Source organism: Aquarana catesbeiana, linkage group LG01 (assembly GCF_042186555.1).
Source record: "Aquarana catesbeiana isolate 2022-GZ linkage group LG01, ASM4218655v1, whole genome shotgun sequence".
NCBI lineage: Eukaryota > Metazoa > Chordata > Amphibia > Anura > Ranidae > Aquarana > Aquarana catesbeiana.
In genome coordinates this window covers 235,573,774-235,593,208 of record NC_133324.1, presented here as the reverse complement: position 1 = coordinate 235,593,208, position 19,435 = coordinate 235,573,774, and the positions used below count along the sequence as shown (strand labels likewise).

At 42.0% G+C, this 19,435-nt stretch overlaps 1 protein-coding gene across 1 annotated transcript in view; it reads left to right on the top strand.

Annotated features, from left to right (window-relative positions):
- PTPN11 (protein tyrosine phosphatase non-receptor type 11) overlaps positions 1 to 19,435 on the top strand; it is a 151,744-nt gene that overhangs the window by 64,177 nt on the left and 68,132 nt on the right. Inside the window, exons 12-13 of the mRNA XM_073625934.1 lie at positions 6,066 to 6,133; positions 12,464 to 12,615. Coding sequence (XP_073482035.1) covers positions 6,066 to 6,133; positions 12,464 to 12,615 — 220 coding nt within the window. The remainder of the gene's footprint in view (positions 1 to 6,065; positions 6,134 to 12,463; positions 12,616 to 19,435) is intronic.

The following is a 19,435-nucleotide window of genomic DNA, read 5'->3' as shown; positions in this document are numbered from 1 at the left end:
GGACCTTACAGCTCACAGTGCATGTCAGAGCAAATGGGAATCATGAGGTCAAAGGAAATGCCTGAAGAGCTCAGAGACAGAATTGTGGCAAGGCACAGATCTGGCCAAGTTTACAAAAAAATTTCTGCTGCACTTAAGATTCCTAAGAGCAGAGTGGCCTCCATAATCCTTAAATGTAAGACGTTTGGGACGACCAGAACCCTTCCTAGAGCTGGCCGTCCGGCCAAACTGAGCTATCGGGGGAGAAGAGCCTTGGTGAGAGAGGTAAAGAAGAACCCAAAGATCACTGTAGCTGAGCTCCAGAGATGCAGTCGTGAGATGGGAGACAGTTGTAGAAAGTCAACCATCACTACAGCCCTCCACCAGTCGGGGCTTTATGGCAGAGTGACCCGACGGAAGCCTCTCCTCAGTGCAAGACACATGAAAGCCCGCATGGAGTTTGCTAAAAAACACCTGAAGGACTCCAAGATGGTGAGAAATAAGATTCTCTGGTCTGATGAGACCAAGATAGAACTTTTAGGCCTTAATTCTAAGCGGTATGTGTGGAGAAAACCAGGCACTGCTCATCACCTGTCCAATACAGTCCCAACAGTGAAGCATGGTGGTGGCAGCATCATGCTGCGGGGGTGTTTTTCTGCTGCAGGGACAGGACGACTGGTTGCAATCGAGGGAAAGATGAATGCAGGCAAGTACAGGGATATCCTGGATGAAAACCTTCTCCAGAGTGCTCAGGACCTCAGACTGGGCCGGAGGTTTACCTTCCAACAAGACAATGACCCTAAGCACACAGCTAAAATAACGAAGGAGTGGCTTCACAACAACTCTATGACTGTTCTTGAATGGCCCAGCCAGAGCCCTGACTTAAACCCAATTGAGCATCTCTGGAGAGACCTAAAAATGGCTGTCCACCAACGTTTACCATCCAACCTGACAGAACTGGAGAGCATCTGCAAGGAGGAATGGCAGAGGATCCCTAAATCCAGGTGTGAAAAACTTGTTGCATCTTTCCCAAGAAGACTCATGGCTGTATTAAATCAAAAGGGTGGTTCTACTAAATACTGAGCAAAGGGTCTGAATCCTTAGGACCATGTGATATTTCAGTTTTTCTTTTTTAATAATTCTGAAAAAATTTCAACAATTCTGTGTTTTTCTGTCAATATGGGGTGCTGTTTGTACATTAATGAGGAAAAAAAATGAACTTAAATGATTTTATCAAATGGCTGCAATATAACAAAGAGTGAAAAATTTAAGGGGGTCTGAATACTTTCTGTCCCCACTGTACCCACTGTGTGTATGTATATTATATATATATATTAGAGCTGCACGATTCTGGCCAAAATGAGAATTACTATTTTTTTTTGCTTAGAATAAAAAGATCACGATTCTCACGACGTAAAATCTTTCACATTATACAAAAAAAATTGGCTAACTTTACGGGTTAATTTTTTTTTAATTCATTAAAGTAATTTTTCAAAAAAAATTGCATTTGAAAGACCGCTGCGCAAATACAGTGCAACATAAAATATTGCAACAACCATCATTTTATTCTCTAGGGCAGTGATTCTCAACCAAGTTTCCGTGGAACCTTAGGTTTCCTCCAAAAGTTGCTAGGGGTTCCTTCAGCATTGGGCAATTTCTGCCTCTCAGATACGTTCCCACTGACACCATTGATCTTTTTAACTATCTGTAAGGAGGTAATTCTTCCCAATGACCACAAGTGTAAGGACCATTCTTCCCACTGACCATCACACTATTGTATCGCGAGTTGTAGATTTCTAATTTTTAGCAGGGGTTCCCCGAGACCAGAGAACTATTTCAAGGGTTCCTCTGTGTTGAAAAGGTTGAGAATGGCTGCTCTAGGGTGTCTACTAAAAAATATATAATGTTTGCGGGTTCTAAGTAATTTTCTTGCAAAAAATATGATTTTTACTTGAAACCAACAGAAAAAGGTTTAGTGTTTAATGCCGCGTACACACGAGCGGACTTTACGGCAGACGTTGTCCGACGGACTTTTTGACGGACTTTCCAAATGAACGGACTTGCCTACACACAATCAACCAAAGTCCAACGAATTCGTACGTGATGACGTACGACCAGACTAAAACAAGGAAGTTCATAGCCAGTAGCCAATAGCTGCCCCAGCGTCGTTTTTTGTCCGTCGGACTAGCATACAGACGAGTGGACTTTCCGACCGGACCCGAGTCCGTCGGACAGATTTGAAACATGTTTCATTTCTACCCTGTTTCCCCGAAAATAAGACCTAGCGTGATTATCAGTGATGGCTGCAATATAAGCCCTACCCTGAAAATAAGACCTACAAGGACTTTAACTAGGGCTTATTTGGGGGGTAAGGCTTATATTTCAGCCATCACCGACAATCACGCTAGGTCTTATTTTCGGGGAAACAGGGTAGGTCCGTCAAACGTTTGAGAAAAAAAAGTCCACTGGAGCCCACACATGATCTAATTGTCCGACGGACTCATGTTCGCGGGACCAAGTATGCCGTAAACTCCGGTCGTGTGTACGCGGCATAAGTGGTTAAACTTTTTTCACTTACACAAGAAGTCTATTCCTCTGACAAATTGTTACAATGTTTATACTTAAGTTCAACTGATAAAGATTGTTTTGATTCTTGGCAGACTGCCCCGTTTTTCTCTTCCTTTCTTTTGAGGGCTGTGGCTTCAGAAGAGCAGAGAGAATTCTTTGCATAGAAAGAATTGTGAAACACTTTAGTCAAGATCGCGATAACGATTCTTGACGATTAATTGTGCAGTTCTAATATACACACACACACAGCGTGAGATTTATTTATTTTATTTTTATATTGTGGTTATTTTTGTAAGTTGCACTACATCATTCTGTTGTGTATATATTAGCTCACTAAGGTTTGAATCACTTCTGGGTGTTGGCTAGCAACTTTTTTATTTAATTTTCTTTGATATAGTATTGGATTGCGCAGATTGATTATTTACACGATGATGATGTTTAGCACAGACTTTTTTAAGGACAAGATTTAGTAGCCGTTCTGTCCCTGTATTCTTAATTTCTGGCATTAGCACTTGGTGCCCTGGTCTAATTATCCTGCGTAGCCTCCTGAAATCACCAGCGTTTTTAGTGGCTGTACTGAGTACTTCAAGTGTTATTAAACCCACAACATTAAAATCGGTGTGTATGTGCAGTAAAGCATGCTTGTTATACTCACTGTGGAACCTAAAGGGTTAATCCTCTGCATTGTGTAAAAAGTCGGTTTGATCCTGTATGAACAGATCCTCCCCTTCTTCCAGTGTCCCCAAACCATCTCCTGATAGAACAGAGGCTTGGGGAGAGGCTGCACATGCTCAGTTAGATGTGTATTGCTAAAGGTTTTTTTTTTTCTTTTTCTTGGGAGAGTGCATGTGATCAGAACAGGGCCAATCAGCACTGTCCAGACAGAAGGTCAAGGGTCCTGCAGCCTTATAGGACAGTCGTAGTAAAATAAAAACACCTCCTACAAGCTTTAACCAGACATTGATAGAGGTCACAGGTATATATCGGCCGATATTTGGCGTTTTTTACTTAATCGGCATCAGCCGATTGTGCTGATAAAAAAGGCCGATTATAACTTCAGCCATGACTTGCAAATGACTTCTGTAATAGAAGTTAATGCAAGTTTCCTTAAGTTATCTGTGGAGAGGATTCTCTCCTCCTCTGGGCAGCCTGCCAAGTCTGATAAGAAGATACATTTGTATCTTTTCAGGTTCCTTTTATCAATAGACTGAATGTGTAGAAGCTCTCAGTTTAACCATTTAAAGACTAAATCTTTTCTGACACTTGTTGCTTACAAGTAAAAATCCTGTATTTTCTGCTAGAAAATCACTTAGAACCCCCAAACATTATATATATTTTTTTAGCAGAGACCCTAGGGAATAAAATGGTGATTGTTGCAATATTTTATGTCACACGGTATTTGCGCAGCGGTCTTTCAAACGCAATTTAAAAAAAAAAAAATACAGTAATGAATTAAAAAAAAAAAACCTAAGCAGTAAAGTTAGCCCATTTTTTTTCGTCCAAAAGTTTTGATTACCTGTTTTTGTGTATTTATTATTTAAGATATTTTTTTTTTTTTTTTTTTTTCTAAATTATACATACAAGTGAACTGATTGAAGGTTTGTTTTGTTTAATGTTTAAATGAAAAAAAATTCTGTATTACTTAAGGTTGCTTTCACACTGGAGCGGGCATGCGTTGATGGTAAAACACTGCTAGTTTTAGCGGCGCTTTACCGTCATTTTAGAGGCGCTATTCGGCTGCTAGCGGGGCGCTTATAACCCAGCTAGCGGCCGAGGAAGGGGTTAAATGTGCCCCTGAAGCGCCGCTGCCTAAACGCTTTGCAGGCGCTTCGGCAGCGGTGCGCATTCATTTCAATGGGCAGGAGTGGTGGAGCAGCGGTATACACCGCTCCAAAGATGCCGTTTGCAGGACTTTTTTTTACATCCTGCCAGCGCATCGCCTCAGTGTGAAAGCACTCGGGATATCACACTGAGACTGCAGGGGAGCCGTTTTACAGGCACTATTTTTAGCCCAAAAAGCGCCTGAAAAACGCCCCAGTGTATAAGGGGTCTAACTGTTAGATTTTATGAGATGAAGGGAAAAAAGAAAGGAAAAAAAAAAATCTGCCAAATATATCGGCCCAAAAAAATCGGCATCACATATCGGCCACCGCGATTTCTAAATATCGGCATCGGCCAGAGAAAAACCCATATCGGTCGACCTCTAGTCACAGGACTGCTCTAACTGCTAATGAAAAAAGGTATTTAGTAGTTTATATTTACTAAAACTATTGTATTTCCATGTTCTGTGTACTGTGAGAGACCAGATATAGTGAATGCAGGGTCCTGGGTTTAGTAAGACTTTAAGTCTTTTTGGATTGGGCTTTAGTCATAAAGGCAGTGCAGGCTGCCTTTGGTTGTACTGAAGTATTTTTAGTATAGTAGACAGGAGCTAACCGGTAAACAAGCATAGTAGACCAAAACAATAGAAAATTACTGCGCTTCCCTACACCCCCAAGCTGCAGTTCTCATTCATAGGTAAGAATCAAATTAGTAAAGCAGTCAACAGAACCGCGCTATAAATCTTATAGTGAATAAATTCCCATCAACCTATTACCTTGATTATAGTGTTATAAACAAAACAACATATTATAATCTGAACCCAAATATCAACACAACATGATCGTGATTAATATTATAAATATTGAATATTGTGACTGTAGGCATATAAATTAGTGACAAAAAAGGAAAGAAAAAAAAATGATGAAAAATGATGAGAAAAAAAGGAGAATAAGTCCGTGGCTAATAGTGACTTCAAATAAAGACAGTCCTTATTGCAAATAATTTCACCAATAGTGATTAAGGGCTTGATGAACAAAAAACACCTCGTGAGAAGGATCCACCACCTATAAAGATGTATGCTTACCAAAGGCAAGCTTTCATAAGGCTTATGTAAGAAATCCACTCAGCGGGGACACCACCAACGGTCACAGCATAGAGGGAGGATCGCCCGGAACTCTCCAACATACAAGCCAAAAACTCAGCATGAGGAACCCAGGGGAATAAAAGACACATCCTCCATAGTGTGAATCCGTATAAACAATTTAATAAATAGAAAATGAAAGTAGCACACTCACATTAAAATCTTGTAAGGCAAGCATCTTATTTTTTATCTTTTACAGGGGAGGACTGTTTGCTACGGCCACACAGCTGTTTATTATAACCAGGCTACTTTGACTGTTTACCTACATTTACTGTATAAATTAATGAAATATAGGTATTTGTTTCCCTACAGCTAGAGAGTTGAATATACTGGTCTTTCTCTTTGCCTGAAGGCCTTTTAAACTAGTGGATTAGCTGACCATTAAATTTGTTGATAACGTGGCAGTCTATTTTTTCAGCTCTGTTCAATAAAATTAACAGGTATTTGTGTGTTGCCAGCTGGAATGTGTTGCTTTTCAGTCTGCACAATAAAATCTGTGCTTTGGAACTCCAGGATGGTCTCTTGCTCACCACACTGCTGTTTTCTTTATTAACAGTGCAGGAATAGGACGTACAGGCACTTTTATTGTGATTGATATTCTCATTGATGTCATCCGAGAAAAAGGTGGGTATAGAATTACAATGTCTTCTGTCACAAGGCACATGTTTAAGGAAGTTGAGCATAATGTATGGCTCTAGAGATATGAGGATATTTGATGTTGTTATATGTTTGCTGTCTTACCAAGCTGATTTAATTTAATCTTTTAACACTTTGAGAGAACAAAATGCCTTGCTTTGATCACATATGTTTGCTACAAATATGTTTAATCTTCTTCTTAATTTTGTGCTGTGTGCTTCCTTTACATGAAATTTCTGAATTAGGTGGTGGGTGTTTTATCTAACTATTGATCTTCAAATATGATGGGAAAGGTCACGAATAGTTTGTATATCAGTGTACCCTAGGTTTTGGGGGACCCAGGACACTGGGAAACACAAACATGCAAGTACTGGAGGGTGCCTGCTTTTCAGTTCAGTTGCACCCTTCAGTGCCCAATCTTGGCACCTCTTCTACATGTCTACTGCTCCATTGGGCACTGTTGCGATTGTTGCTGTATGTAACGTTCAGCCCACCATGGGCTCGGGTACCAAGCAAAACCTTGTGGAAGGGGAGGGGGGCATGCCTTTTTGCCACTTACCCCAAAGTACTGGAATTTTCAGTAGGACTATGGCAGTGATCAAAATGGTAGGCAGAAGTGGTTACTAGAGGCGCTGAAGGGCACCTGCTTTAGAGAAATCAGAAATGAGTAGAATAGTTCCGGGTTTCAAAAAAACAAAAACCTTATACTCACCTAGGTAGATGCAGTATCCATCCGATGCAGCATCTGTCCCCTGCCAGTTCTGCACAGAGAACTAAGCAATCAAACACCACTGATTGCTCAGTTCTCCCCCTCTGTTCTAAGCAGAGAGCCGTGACTGTCATTCAATGGCTCGTTGCTCTCTCCTCCAGCACTTGAGCGCTGGGCTGGGAAGGGGAGGAAGCTGCTGGCTCAGTCTCCCAGCGGCACAGCTGAAAGGCTGAGCCAACTGCCGGCTAAGTGACGTCAGCCGACAGTGGGCTTTAGCCCGCTGGCTGAAAACTGGTCACAGGAGTGCAGGAAGAACTACACTCCTCTGTGCCATAGTAGAAGTATGGCCAAAAAAGCTTTAGCCATAATTCTCCTTTAAAATAACTGTGCTGTAAAGTGACACTAAACTCTAGTTAAAAATATTCAAGTATGTATTCTTAATTCAGTAAAGAACATTAAATTGCCTTCAGTCTCCACCCAATCTCCAAATGTAATTGGTATTTTTTTGTGCTCCTGTGATCAGACTTCCTGTTACACTTGCTGTACAGAAGAGGTCTACGTTGGTCCCACTGTATGTAGGGACGTAGCTACCCTCTCTTCATTTTTCCCGAGATTGACTGGGTCCCATGGACTATGGGGGATATATATATATATATATATATATATATATATATATCTATATCTGCACTGAGGAGAGGCTTCCGTCGGGCCACTCTGCCATAAAGCCTCGACTGGTGGAGGGCTGCAGTGATGGTTGACTTTCTACAACTTTTTCCCATTTCCCGACTGCATCTCTAGAGCTCAGCCACAGTGATCTTTGGGTTCTTCTTTACCTCTCTCACCAAGGCTCTTCTCCCCCAATAGCTCAGTTTGGCCGGACAGCCAGCTCTAGGAAGGGTTCTCGTCGTCCCAAACGTCTTCCATTTAAGCATTTGCTCTTAGGAACCTTAAGTGCAGCAGAAATTTTTTATAACCTTGGCCAGGCCTGTGCCTTGCCACAATTCTGTCTCTGAGCTCTTCAGGCAGTTCCTTTGACCTCATGATTCTCATTTGCTCTGACATGCACTGTGAGCTGTAAGGTCTTATATAGACAGGTGTGTGGCTTTCCTAATCAAGTCCAATCAGTATAATCAAACACAGCTGGACTCAAATGAAGGTGTAGAACCATCTCAAGGATGATCAGAAGAAATGGACAGCACCTTATTCACTTTATTGATTGATATATTTATTTGTACCTATTCACTTTACTGATTGTGATATCAGGGTATATGTTTTTTTGATGCATTTTTTTGCATTTATTCACTTTATTGATTATTTATTTGCACTTATTCACTTTACTGATTATGATATCAGGGTATTTTTATGGTTTAGGATTTTATATATAAGCACCATTCCAACAGATGGGGGATAGTTTGATAAGCGCACCAACATATTTTATATTGATTTATAGCAACAGGTGTCACAGCACTAATTGGTGGGTTGCAGCTTACACATTTCTTTTTGGTGTTTTGTTATTTTATAGAGAATCCACATCAGCGCTTTCATTTTCTTTTCTTCACAGTGTTTACATCTGCCAGAGCTGGAAGTGATGTCATGACGTCTCTTCCGGCCTCTGATGCAGAGATGGGCGGGGACCATCTGGTAAAACAGCGGCCCCGCCGGATATATTCTCCGGCTCCCCGATCGAACGGGAGAAATCAGGCGGCTAAACCGCCACGAAGATAGTTTTTACAATGTAGGGAATCGCTGACTGAAAAAAAAAAAAAGATATCTGGATTATGCCAGTAGCTGCATTCAGGGAATACAGGAAATTTTGGAAAGAGATGGCCAGCAAACCGGTAGCACTGAAAATATGAAAGGAGATTTTTCAAGGAAGCCAATATTGGATTATTATAAAAAAAAACGATTTTTTGTATTGCTATTACAATGTAGATTTTATTAAAGGACTGATGTGACTATAGGTTTCCTTTTAGAAAAGCTGCTAACATGTTGGTACCTTTTTTTTATATTTTTACATTTTTTTTTCCTTTTTTTCTTTACATGATCTGCAAAGAGCCCTACAGGCTGTGGACCTTCTACTGCACAAATAAGTCTCGGCTGTAGCACTAAGGATCTCTGCATCCCTAGGAGAGCTCTGGATTAGGCTGCAGTTTAATACCAAATTTGAAAGCAGTTCTGTCCACTCCTGTTACTGTCTTGTGTTCCTTCTCTCATAGCTGGAAGGTTTTGTTGATCAGATGAGTCAAACCGCAGGCCGTCTGAAAGAAGAGCTTATCTTTTTAGTTAGATATTTGCAGCATGTGTACCATCATACATTCATCAACATGTTGAGGAAGAATCCTAGTCTAATTAAAACGGAACGTCAGTCTATCCCTATCAACATTGACACTTTTCAATCCTTATGCTGCAAGAATTAGTAAATAGATAAGATAAAATTATATCTCATTTACTTGTTTTTAAACTTTTTTTTTTTTTTTTTTCATTTCAATTACAAATGATGTCATGCATCCCAGGAGTCTTCAGGAGGAGAGGAGGGGTTTTATCAGCTAAGCATATCCCCCTGCCTGAGTTAAGGGCAGATGGATTCCAGAAAGTAAATACTACATGAATCTTTTGCCCTTCCTCGGAGACATGGATGGATGGGGGCGTTTGATTTGAATATTAAAAATGAATTAAATGGTTTGTGGTGCTCAGATGCAGTGTAGTTCTGCTTTAACCACTTGCTGACCGCCTACCACTTTGACTGCGGCCGGTCGGTTCTATTGCGCAAAATGATGTACCTGTACATCATTTCGTGCAATAGACACTGGGGGGGGGGGGGCGCGTGCGTGTGCTGCCGGAGGAGCGGTCGCTCGCTAATTGGCCACGGGGGACACCAATCAGTGGGTCCGGTGGACTCTATGTCTGCCGGCCACGCGCGATCATTTCCCAGACAAGCAGAATGGCGATTTGCCTATGTAAACCAGGCAGATTGCCGTTCTGACATGGAAGAAGATAGAGATCTTGTGTTCCTGCTAAGCAGAAACATGGAACTCTGTCTTCATCCAGTCAGAGCAACCACAACACAGTTAGCAAGCACCAGCTAGGCACACATTTAACCACTTCAGCCCAGGAAGGATTTTCCCCCTTAATGACCAGGCCATTTTTTGTGATACGGCACTGCTTCGCTCTGACAATTACGCAGTTTTGCATCGCTGTACCCAAGCAAAATTGACGCCCTTTTTTCCCCCACAAATAGAGCATTCTTTTGGTGGTATTTGATGACCTCTGCGGTTTTTATTCTATGCGCTATAAACAAAAAAAGAGCGACAATTTTGAAAAAACTGCAATTTTATTTACTTTTTGCTATAATAAATATCCCCCAAAAAATAAAAACGAATTTCTTCCTCAGTTTAGGCAGATATGTATTCCTCTACATATTTTTAGTAAAAAAACCCGTATATAAGCGTATATTGATTGGTTTGCCCAAAAGTTATAACGTCTACAAAATAGGGGATATATTTATGGCCTTTTTATTTTTATTTTTTTACTAGTAATGGCACTGATCAGCGATATTATTTATTTATTTTTATATTGGGACGGCGACATTGCGGGTGGACAGATCGGACACTTTTAACACTTTTTTTGGGACCATTGACATTAGCGATCAGAGCTAAAAATGCCCATTGATTACTGTCATTGGCAGGGAAGGGGTTAACATTAGGGGGCGATCTAGGGGTTAAATGTGTGTCCTAGGGAGTGATTCTAACTGGGGGGGGGTGGGACTGCCTGGGGGAGGAGACCGATCATTGTTCATACTTGGTATGAACAACAGATCAGTCTCCTCACCCCTGACAGAACGGAGATCCATCTATTTACATTGACAGATCTCCGTTCTGTCTCTCTCAGGAGCGATCGCGGGCGGACATCGCAGCCGCCGGGCACACGCATCAGCTTCCGTGGTCGAGCGCGCCCCCTAGTGTTCTTAAAGAGGCCGACGTATAGCTACGGCGATTTGCCCAGGAGAGCCAACCTGCTGCAGTATAACTGTGGAGGCTGGTCCTCTAGTGGTTAACCCTTTGATCGCCCCTGATGTTAAATCCTTCCCTGCCAGTGTCATTTGTACAGTAACCGTGCATATTTTTAGCACTGATCACTAATAATGTTACTGGTTCCAAAAAGTGTCAGGTGTCCTATCTGTCCGCTGCATTGTCGCAGTCCCGCTAAAAATCATTGATTGCTGCTATTACTAGTAAAAAAAAAAAAAAAAAAAGGAAGAAAAATGCCATAAAAATATCCCATAGTTTGTAGACGCGATAACTTTTGCACAAACCAATCAATATGCGCTTATTGAGATTTTTTTGTAGCTGAATACATATTGACATAAATTTAATTTTTTTTTTTTTAATTTGGATGTGTTTTATAGCAGAAAGTAAAAAATATTTTATTTTTCCCAAAATTGTCGCTCTTTTTTTGTTTATAGCGAAAAAAAAAAGAAGACCGCAGAGGTGATCAAATACCCCCAAAAGAAAGCCCAACCCCTTCCCCCCCCCCCTCCTAGTGTGTGTGTGTGTGTATGTAATTTCTGCAGTGAATCAGCATTATATAGTAGTTGGGGTGTCCATAGAAGTGTCTTTTTTAACCCCTTGCCGCCGAGTGTATACATATATGCGGCCTTATTGAATTGGGCCTTCTTCCACTGAGCCACATATGTGCATACCTGTGTTTGTGCCAAAAGCTTGCTGCACAATGCATTGCTAGTACAGAAACTGAGCTCACTGGAAGGCCCTGAGTCTTGTAGTAATGATCGGTAATCAGGAGGCCCGGTTCCCAGGCCTCCGCTGTGACAGTCTCTGATTGGCTATCTCCATTTTTTTTTCTCCTCTGAATTGTGTCTTTTTCTCCTTGCTAGAGTGTAAAAAATAAAAATAATAATACGAAAAATAGCTAGATCAAGGTTCTAGGTCAGTATGAGGGTTAGAGTTGGGGTCAAAGGTCAGGGGCAGTAAATTTTTAGGTAGGATTAAAAAAGAAAAAGCATTTTTAAAAATTAGTATGACTGTAAGTTACTGTCCGTGTGCTTTAGATAGGCTAAAACAAAAAAGGCCAAATGCGCACCATTGTTTCTGGACTTACTACAGGTACTGTACTAACAAAAATAACATACACAAATGTGGTATCACTGCAATTGTCAGGAACGGCAGAATTTATTTTGGGTTGATTTTCCTTTTGAGAACAATAAAAAATAAATAGGAGATATCATCTGTTACCAGTGACCACCAAATGAAAAAGCCCAGTTTGTTCTGAAAAATAATTCACCTAGATACACAAAGTAGCTGTGATAATATGTATAGCTTTACTAACGCATGTCAAAGTTGCAAAACCCTCCATTATTAAGGGGTTAAGAAACATTCCTACTGAGAAAAGAAATATTGGCTGTTGATTAACACCTTCTGGGGGGAAAAAAAAGTTGCTCACTTAACTCTTGAGTACCCAAGTACGGCAGCTCTAGGGTACAGTCTCCAGTTTGTTTCAAGTCAAATGCTGATTAGGAATTGCAGAGTAATATTTAGATTATAAAATTTGATAGACTGGCAGATGATTTTACTCTTATTTCTATTAATATATAGGTGTTGATTGTGACATTGACGTACCCAAGACTATTCAGATGGTAAGATCTCAGAGATCAGGAATGGTTCAGACAGAAGCACAGTACAGGTTTATATACATGGCTGTACAGCATTATATAGAAACCTTGCAGCGCAGGATTGAAGAGGAGCAGGTAAGGCTTGCACTGTGTGGCATAACAAAAATAAATGATCCATATTTGTGTAAAAGGACACACCTGGGAAATTTTTGCAGGAATGGGAAAATAAAATCAGTACTGGTGGCAGGTGTTCCTTATCTAGATATTTTGCAATGCCAAAACTTTTTCACTTGTGTTCTGTTCCAGACATCATTACTATGTTTAGGATTTTGCACTGATGGCGAGTATACTGTACTAGTGTTCTGTAACCAATCAGATGTTCTATTTCATTTTTTACCATACAATGGAAAACCTAGTTGCGCTCCTAAGGGTATATTTATAAGACTGTGAACGTGACTTTTACCTAACATTTAATTACGGTCATTTAAAACACGTGTCCTATTAATTTCTTTATAATGTACTGGGGCCCATTATTCATAGCAAAATGTGAATGTGTGTAAGAAAATGGTTTATATTTCAAATGATATTAAAAGTGTATTTAAAGTTGCATTTAGGCTCAGCTTTGCAGTCATAAATTGTTTTTCTTTATCGTACATCACAAGACACAGAGCAGCCATAACAACTGGGTTATACGCCACCTACTGGTGAATGGACACTGGTAAATCAATCAAACATGAAGTCCTCCCCTATATAACTCCTCCTACACAGGAAGTGCCTCAGTTTTTTTTGCCAGTGTCTGTTAGGTGGATAGTCTCTAGCTTAGAGCATACTTGGAGGTCTGGACGGTTCTTTTAAGAATCATGGTCTTCAGTCGGATCCATTTGAAAAAGCTATCAGCCAAAATGGATGGTACCTGAGCCTCATTGGAAGGAGAGAAGATTCCTCAATGTTTGCCTGTAATGCAGCCTTATGGCGCTGGACCCTACGTAATGGAACCCTGTGCAGTGTTTGTTCTGACCAAGGTGCTTTCCAGCAGGGTGCTATACAGGTCCAGGGGAGTGGACCCCAGATTAAGGGGGACCCAGTCTCTGAAGGTCTTTTATGACAAAGCTCGCCATGATGGGTGAAGATTGGACTCCTGTTAAGTCCAGAGTCCTCCAGCAGGAATGGTAAGTCTGCATTTTTGTAGTTTCTCTTTAAAAAAAAAAAGAAAAAAAGCAATCTGGCTGTCTGTTTTCCTGATGGCCACTGGGGACAGTGTGCTGTTTAATCATGCTGTGTACAGTCAGGTCCATAAATATTGGGACATTGACACAATTTTAATCTTTTTGGCTCTATACACCACCACAATGAATTTGAAAAGAAACGAACAAGATGTGCTTTAACTGCAGACTTTCAGCTTTAATTTGAGGGTATTTACATCCAAATCAGGTGAACGGTGTAGGAATTACAATAGTTTGTATATGTGCCTCCCACTTTTTAAGGGACCAAAAGTAATGGGACAGATTAACCATCTCATCCATCAAACTTTCACTTTTTAATACTTGGTTGCAAATCCTTTGCAGCCAATTATAGCCTGAAGTATGGAACACATAGACATCACCAGACGCTGGGTTTCATCCCTGGTGATGCTCTGCCAGGCCTCTACTGCAACTGTCTTCAGTTCCTGCTTGTTCTTGGGGCATTTTCCCTTCAGTTTTGTCTTCAGCAAGTGAAATGCATGCTGAATTGGCTTCAGGTCAGGTGATTGACTTGGCCATTGCATAACATTCCACTTCTTTCCCTTAAAATACTTGTTGGTTGCTTTTGCAGTATGCTTCGGGTCATTGTCCATCTGCACTGTGAAGCGCCGTCCAATGAGTTCTGAAGCATTTTGCTGAATATGAGCAGATAATATTGTCCGAAACACTTCAGAATTCTTCCTGCTGCTTTTGTCAGCAGTCACATCATCAATAAATATAAGCGAACCAGTTCCATTGGCAGCCATACATGCCCACGCCATGACACTACGACCACCATGCTTCACTGATGAGGTGGTATGCTTTGGATCATGAGCAGTTCCTTTCCTTCTCCATATCCATACTCTTCTCTTCCCATCACTCTGGTACAAGTTGATCTTGGTCTCATCTGTCCATAGGATGTTGTTCCAGAACTGTGAAGGCTTTTTTGGGTGTTAGGTGTCTTTGGATCTTATATTGAGAGTTGACAGCAACAGATTCCAAATGCAAATAGCACACTTGAAATGAACTCTGGACATTTTATCTGCTTATTTGTAAATGGGATAATGAGGGAATAACACACACCTGGCTATGGAACAGCTGAGCAGCCAATTGTCCCATTACTTTTGGTCCCTTTAAAAAGTGGGAGGCACATATACAAACTGTTGTAATTCCTACACCGTTCACCTGATTTGGATGTAAATACCCTCAAATTAAAGCTGAAAGTCTACAGTTAAAGCACATCTTGTTCATTTCATTTCAAATCCATTGTGGTGGTGTATAGAGCCAAAAAGATTAGAATTGTGTCCATGTCCCAATATTTATGGACCTGACTGTACCTTTGTGCTGTGGGCTGCTGTTTTTCCTCCACCCACTAGAGGGCACAGGCTTGCTCAGTATGGCCTATTTTCATATAGGCAGGAAGTGGAAGGGTGTGGTTAGCAGGGACTCTGGAGACATAACAGCAGCCCATGGATACTAACAATGTGTGAGTACTTACTATGGGAGAACTGTGTGGCAGACAAGCCATAATTATATGCTGCATATTTACTGCTTATCTGGGGGAACTGTACAACTTTAAGTCGATACACCCCTGAATGGATAGCAGTCTGCTTTAAAGTGGTGACTGCTCGGAAGGCAGCTGCAGCCTGGTATACATGCTTGCAAACTTGTTGCTTAAATGCATGTTTAAATATACACGTTTGGAAAAACATGAGCATGGGCCCCCTCCACCCCAGAACTCAGAGCCCCCCCCGCAGAGGCTGGACCGAAGACGGGCATGGGGCCAACTGCAGTTAAGCAGGTGCATGCTTGCAAACTAGCTAAAACGCACGGTGGCTGAAACGCATGGTTGCTAAAGATACATGTTTTTACATATTCAGTGATTATACATGGTTGCACAAAGATGCATAGTTATTCATGTTTGCATAAATATACTTGGTTATACATGATTGCATAAAGATACATGGTGGCATAAAGATGCATGTTTGCATAGATTCGTGTTGCGTAATATAGGTTTCATAAACGTGTGCTTGCTTATTGCGTAAATGCATGTTTCCAGGGGCACGGATTACATAAATGCATGAATGGCAAGAATACTTGTATACCTACATATTTGCATACTTGGGTACCTACATAACGGCATGTCTGGGTACCTGCATACTTACATGCGTAAGAGGTTGCATAGCCCTAAACCAACATTGTTTTTAGGCCTGCATCCTTAGAGGACTGTGTATTAAGTTGGCTAATATAGTTGCTACGGCATGGTTCCAGAAAGGAGAGGCAGCCGGGGGAGGCAGGTGCACCGCTGTCAGGTTCAATGATCTGGCAGTGTCAGCATCCCCCGATGGACAGTGGTGTCAGATGCATCTGAGCCACTGTGGGGTTTGGCATTGCAGTATTTTCCTGATGCATTCATTTTTCATCAGATGATCTCCGAGCCGCATCACCTTAATCATGCCTGATCTCTGTTGATCGAAGCCTAAGGATCGAGCCCGATTAGTAAATGGAGGTGAGACTGCCCGGGAATACCAGATGCTGTAAGCTTTTCTCCACCTGTGTGAGGGAGGCATCTGAGGTCTGGAACATGAAGTTGCAGGAATTGGATTGCCAGAGGGATCTGTTACCAGGGTATTGCACAGCTAAGATTGCTGGTTGGTTCGAATTCTGGAGAAGGGATAGGGAAGATAACCACTGATGCCATCTTCTCCAGTTGGTTTGAAGGTGGCTATAGTTCAGTGGACTTGGTCTCCACAGGAGAAAGTACTGCCCATCAATATCTTGGATTTTTGGCGAGTATGCCTTGCTCTGGATGTTGGGACAAACCAGTTGTAGGTGTAATCTGGAAATGCCTCTGCAGGCATATATATCAACCACCAGGAGTCATGCGGCTCAGGAAGATCAACCAGATTCTGTCTGAGACAGTACAACAAGTGCTGTCTCTATCACTAGTACATACTCCAGGTATAGAATAATGGCAGGGGGAACTCTGCAGGTAAATCTACTAGATTCCAAGTTCCACAACAGGTGGGAACAGGTTGTGTCTGGGACGAAAGTCCCACTGGCAATAGGGGCAGATGCACTGGTAACACCTTAGGGACCAGTTCTCCCTTATTTGATGCTTTCCCTCTGTTTTGACTTCTCCCACATCTTTTGCGAAGAATCCTGGAGGTGGTAACACTGATAATAGTGTTAGCCGAATTAGCCCAGGAGGGCTTGGTATGCTGACATAGCGAGGCTTTCGGGGGTCGCTCCTTGAACACTCCCAGTCCAGTATGACCTAATGGTCTTGGGTCCTGTATCTCAGCACTGTTGAGCCCTGGAAGCTGGTTTCAGGGAACCTCGATTACAGGACTTGGAAATTATTTTTTTTCTGGGGGAAGTCAGGAAGTGGCACTCACAGGAATATGAGTGGGAAATGTTGTTTTCTTTCTCCAATCAGTAGCGGAAAGGAGATTGGCCTTAAGTACCATTAAGGGTTTGAGTTCATCCCTATCCATTTTTTTCCAGAGGCCATTGTTTCTCACTCCTGGATTCATACTTAATACAGCGTGTAGCGTAGATAGTCCCACATGTCAGGCCACTCTTGTGTCCTTGGGACTGGGATTCGCTTTTGGTGGTCTTTGCAGAGGCCATTTTTTGAACCAATCGGGAGACTGTTAGTCCCTTCTCTCGAAAGATGGCTTCTTTGGTTGCTATCACTTCAATAATTGAAATGTCAGAGCTGGCGGCCCTTTCATGCAAGGAGCCGTTCTTGATCGCACATCATAAGGTGATGTTGCGTCCTAATCCATCTCTATTGCCTAGAGTGGTTTCTAGTTTTCACTTGAATCAGGACTGTGTCTTGCTTTTTTATTTTATTTTTTTTCTCTTCTATTCCACAGACGGCAGGAGAAAGATTGCTACTTACTGTAGAGGTAGTTCAGACACTCAGGGTCTACTTGAGTTGTCGGCACAGGTCAGGAATCATGATTTGTGCAGCCAGAAGAGTCCAGGAAGGGCAGGCAGCATCCAGGTCAAATGTTTAGCAGTGGATCTGCCAGTTTACCAAGGATGCCTATGGTTTTAAAGGGCAAAATCCTTTTTTTTTCTGGGAAGAGATTTACTAGCAGGTCTGTGGGAGTTTCTTGGGCCATCCGTCATCAGGTGTCGGTGGTCCAGGTGTGCAAGACGGCTATTTGGTCTTTAGTTTATACATCCACTGGGTTTTTACCAGGTGGACATCAAAAACCTGGAGGAGACTGCCTTGGTACCTGCGTATTACAAACAGTCTTGGTGGCAGTCTGAAGATGTTAGCTCAGATGCAGAAGACTGACGTTCTGTTTGTATTGCCAGAAGGACCCAAGAAGGGACAGGCAGCATCTAAGTCGACTATTTCCCAATGGATTAGATGAGTGATTGTTCAGGCGTATGGCTTAAGGGGTAAGGCCCCGCCTTTTCCAGTAAGGCCACGCTCTACCAGAAGAGTGAGTGCTTCATGGGCAGTTCATCATCAAGTATCGATGGCTCAGATTTGCAAGGCTGCTACTTGGTCTTCGGTGCATACATTCACTAGGTTTTATCAAGTGAATGTTAGGAGGATGTTGCATTTGGACGCAGTGTACCGCAGGCAGAAATATAGATCCTATTGTTCTGATGGTGTTTCTTTGGTCATAATGGATTCCCTCCCCTTAAAAGCATTTGCTTGGGGACATCCCAGTTACTGTAGTTATTATGGCTGCTCTGTGTCCCGTTATGATAAAGAAATTAGGATTTTTTCTACAGCTTACCTGTAAAATCCTTTTCTTGAAGTAAATCACGGGACACAGAGATCCCTCCCCTCTTGTCTGGGAAGTTTATTGCTTGCTACAAAACTGAGGTGCTTCCTGTATAGGAGGGGTTATATAGGGGAGGACTTCTTGTTTGATTGATTTACCAGTGTCCATTCACCAGTAGGTGGCTTATAACCTAGTTGGTTATTATGGCTGCTCGGTGTCCCATGATGTACTCCAAGAAAAGGATTTTACAGGTAAGCTGTAGAAAAAATCATACTATTAGTTGGAATCCATGAAATGTTTTCAGTCTTGCAGTATAGGGCATGGATTTGCCTGAACTTTAGTGCAGATTCTGTTTTTTGCTTTGATGATGGCTGGTGTACTTGATTGAAGGTGTTAAATGTGCCAAGTGGAAAGTTCTAAATTTACTGTAAAAGCACTCCCAGTTTCACTATTTTGGTTAAAATTTATTACAGCCAATTCTCATGCTTTCCCTCATCCAGTAGTCGCATGGGGGAAAAAAGCCAAAGGATGCTCCAGGAATTATTTTCCTGAAGTCACATGGCAAAAATAAATCAGTAGTCAGGAGAAGTAATAAATGCTTCTGCAACAGTTGTCGGCAAGAGGAAAAAATGCTCTCAACCCAGGGGTTAGACTGACGATTTGCCAGCGGTCACCGAATCCTGGAATGTTCTTGAAGCCCGCACCGCTCTCCCAGCCTTATCGTGGCTGCCCAGCAGGGCTGTCCCTGGAGCCTATGACCGCCCAGCTGGGCTGTTCTTGGAGCCCGCGGCCGCCCACTCAGCCTCTTCGCATCCGCCCATTCAGTTCACAGCATGGGTGGGGGGCAGAAACTAGAGGTCAGCTGACTGATGAGGAATTTGAAGTGGGAGGGGCTGGAGGAGACCCTATCACCTGATTTCAGCATAGGTGTCACTGCTACGAGAAACCACAGAGCTGGAGACACAGTGAAGCCGGAGACAC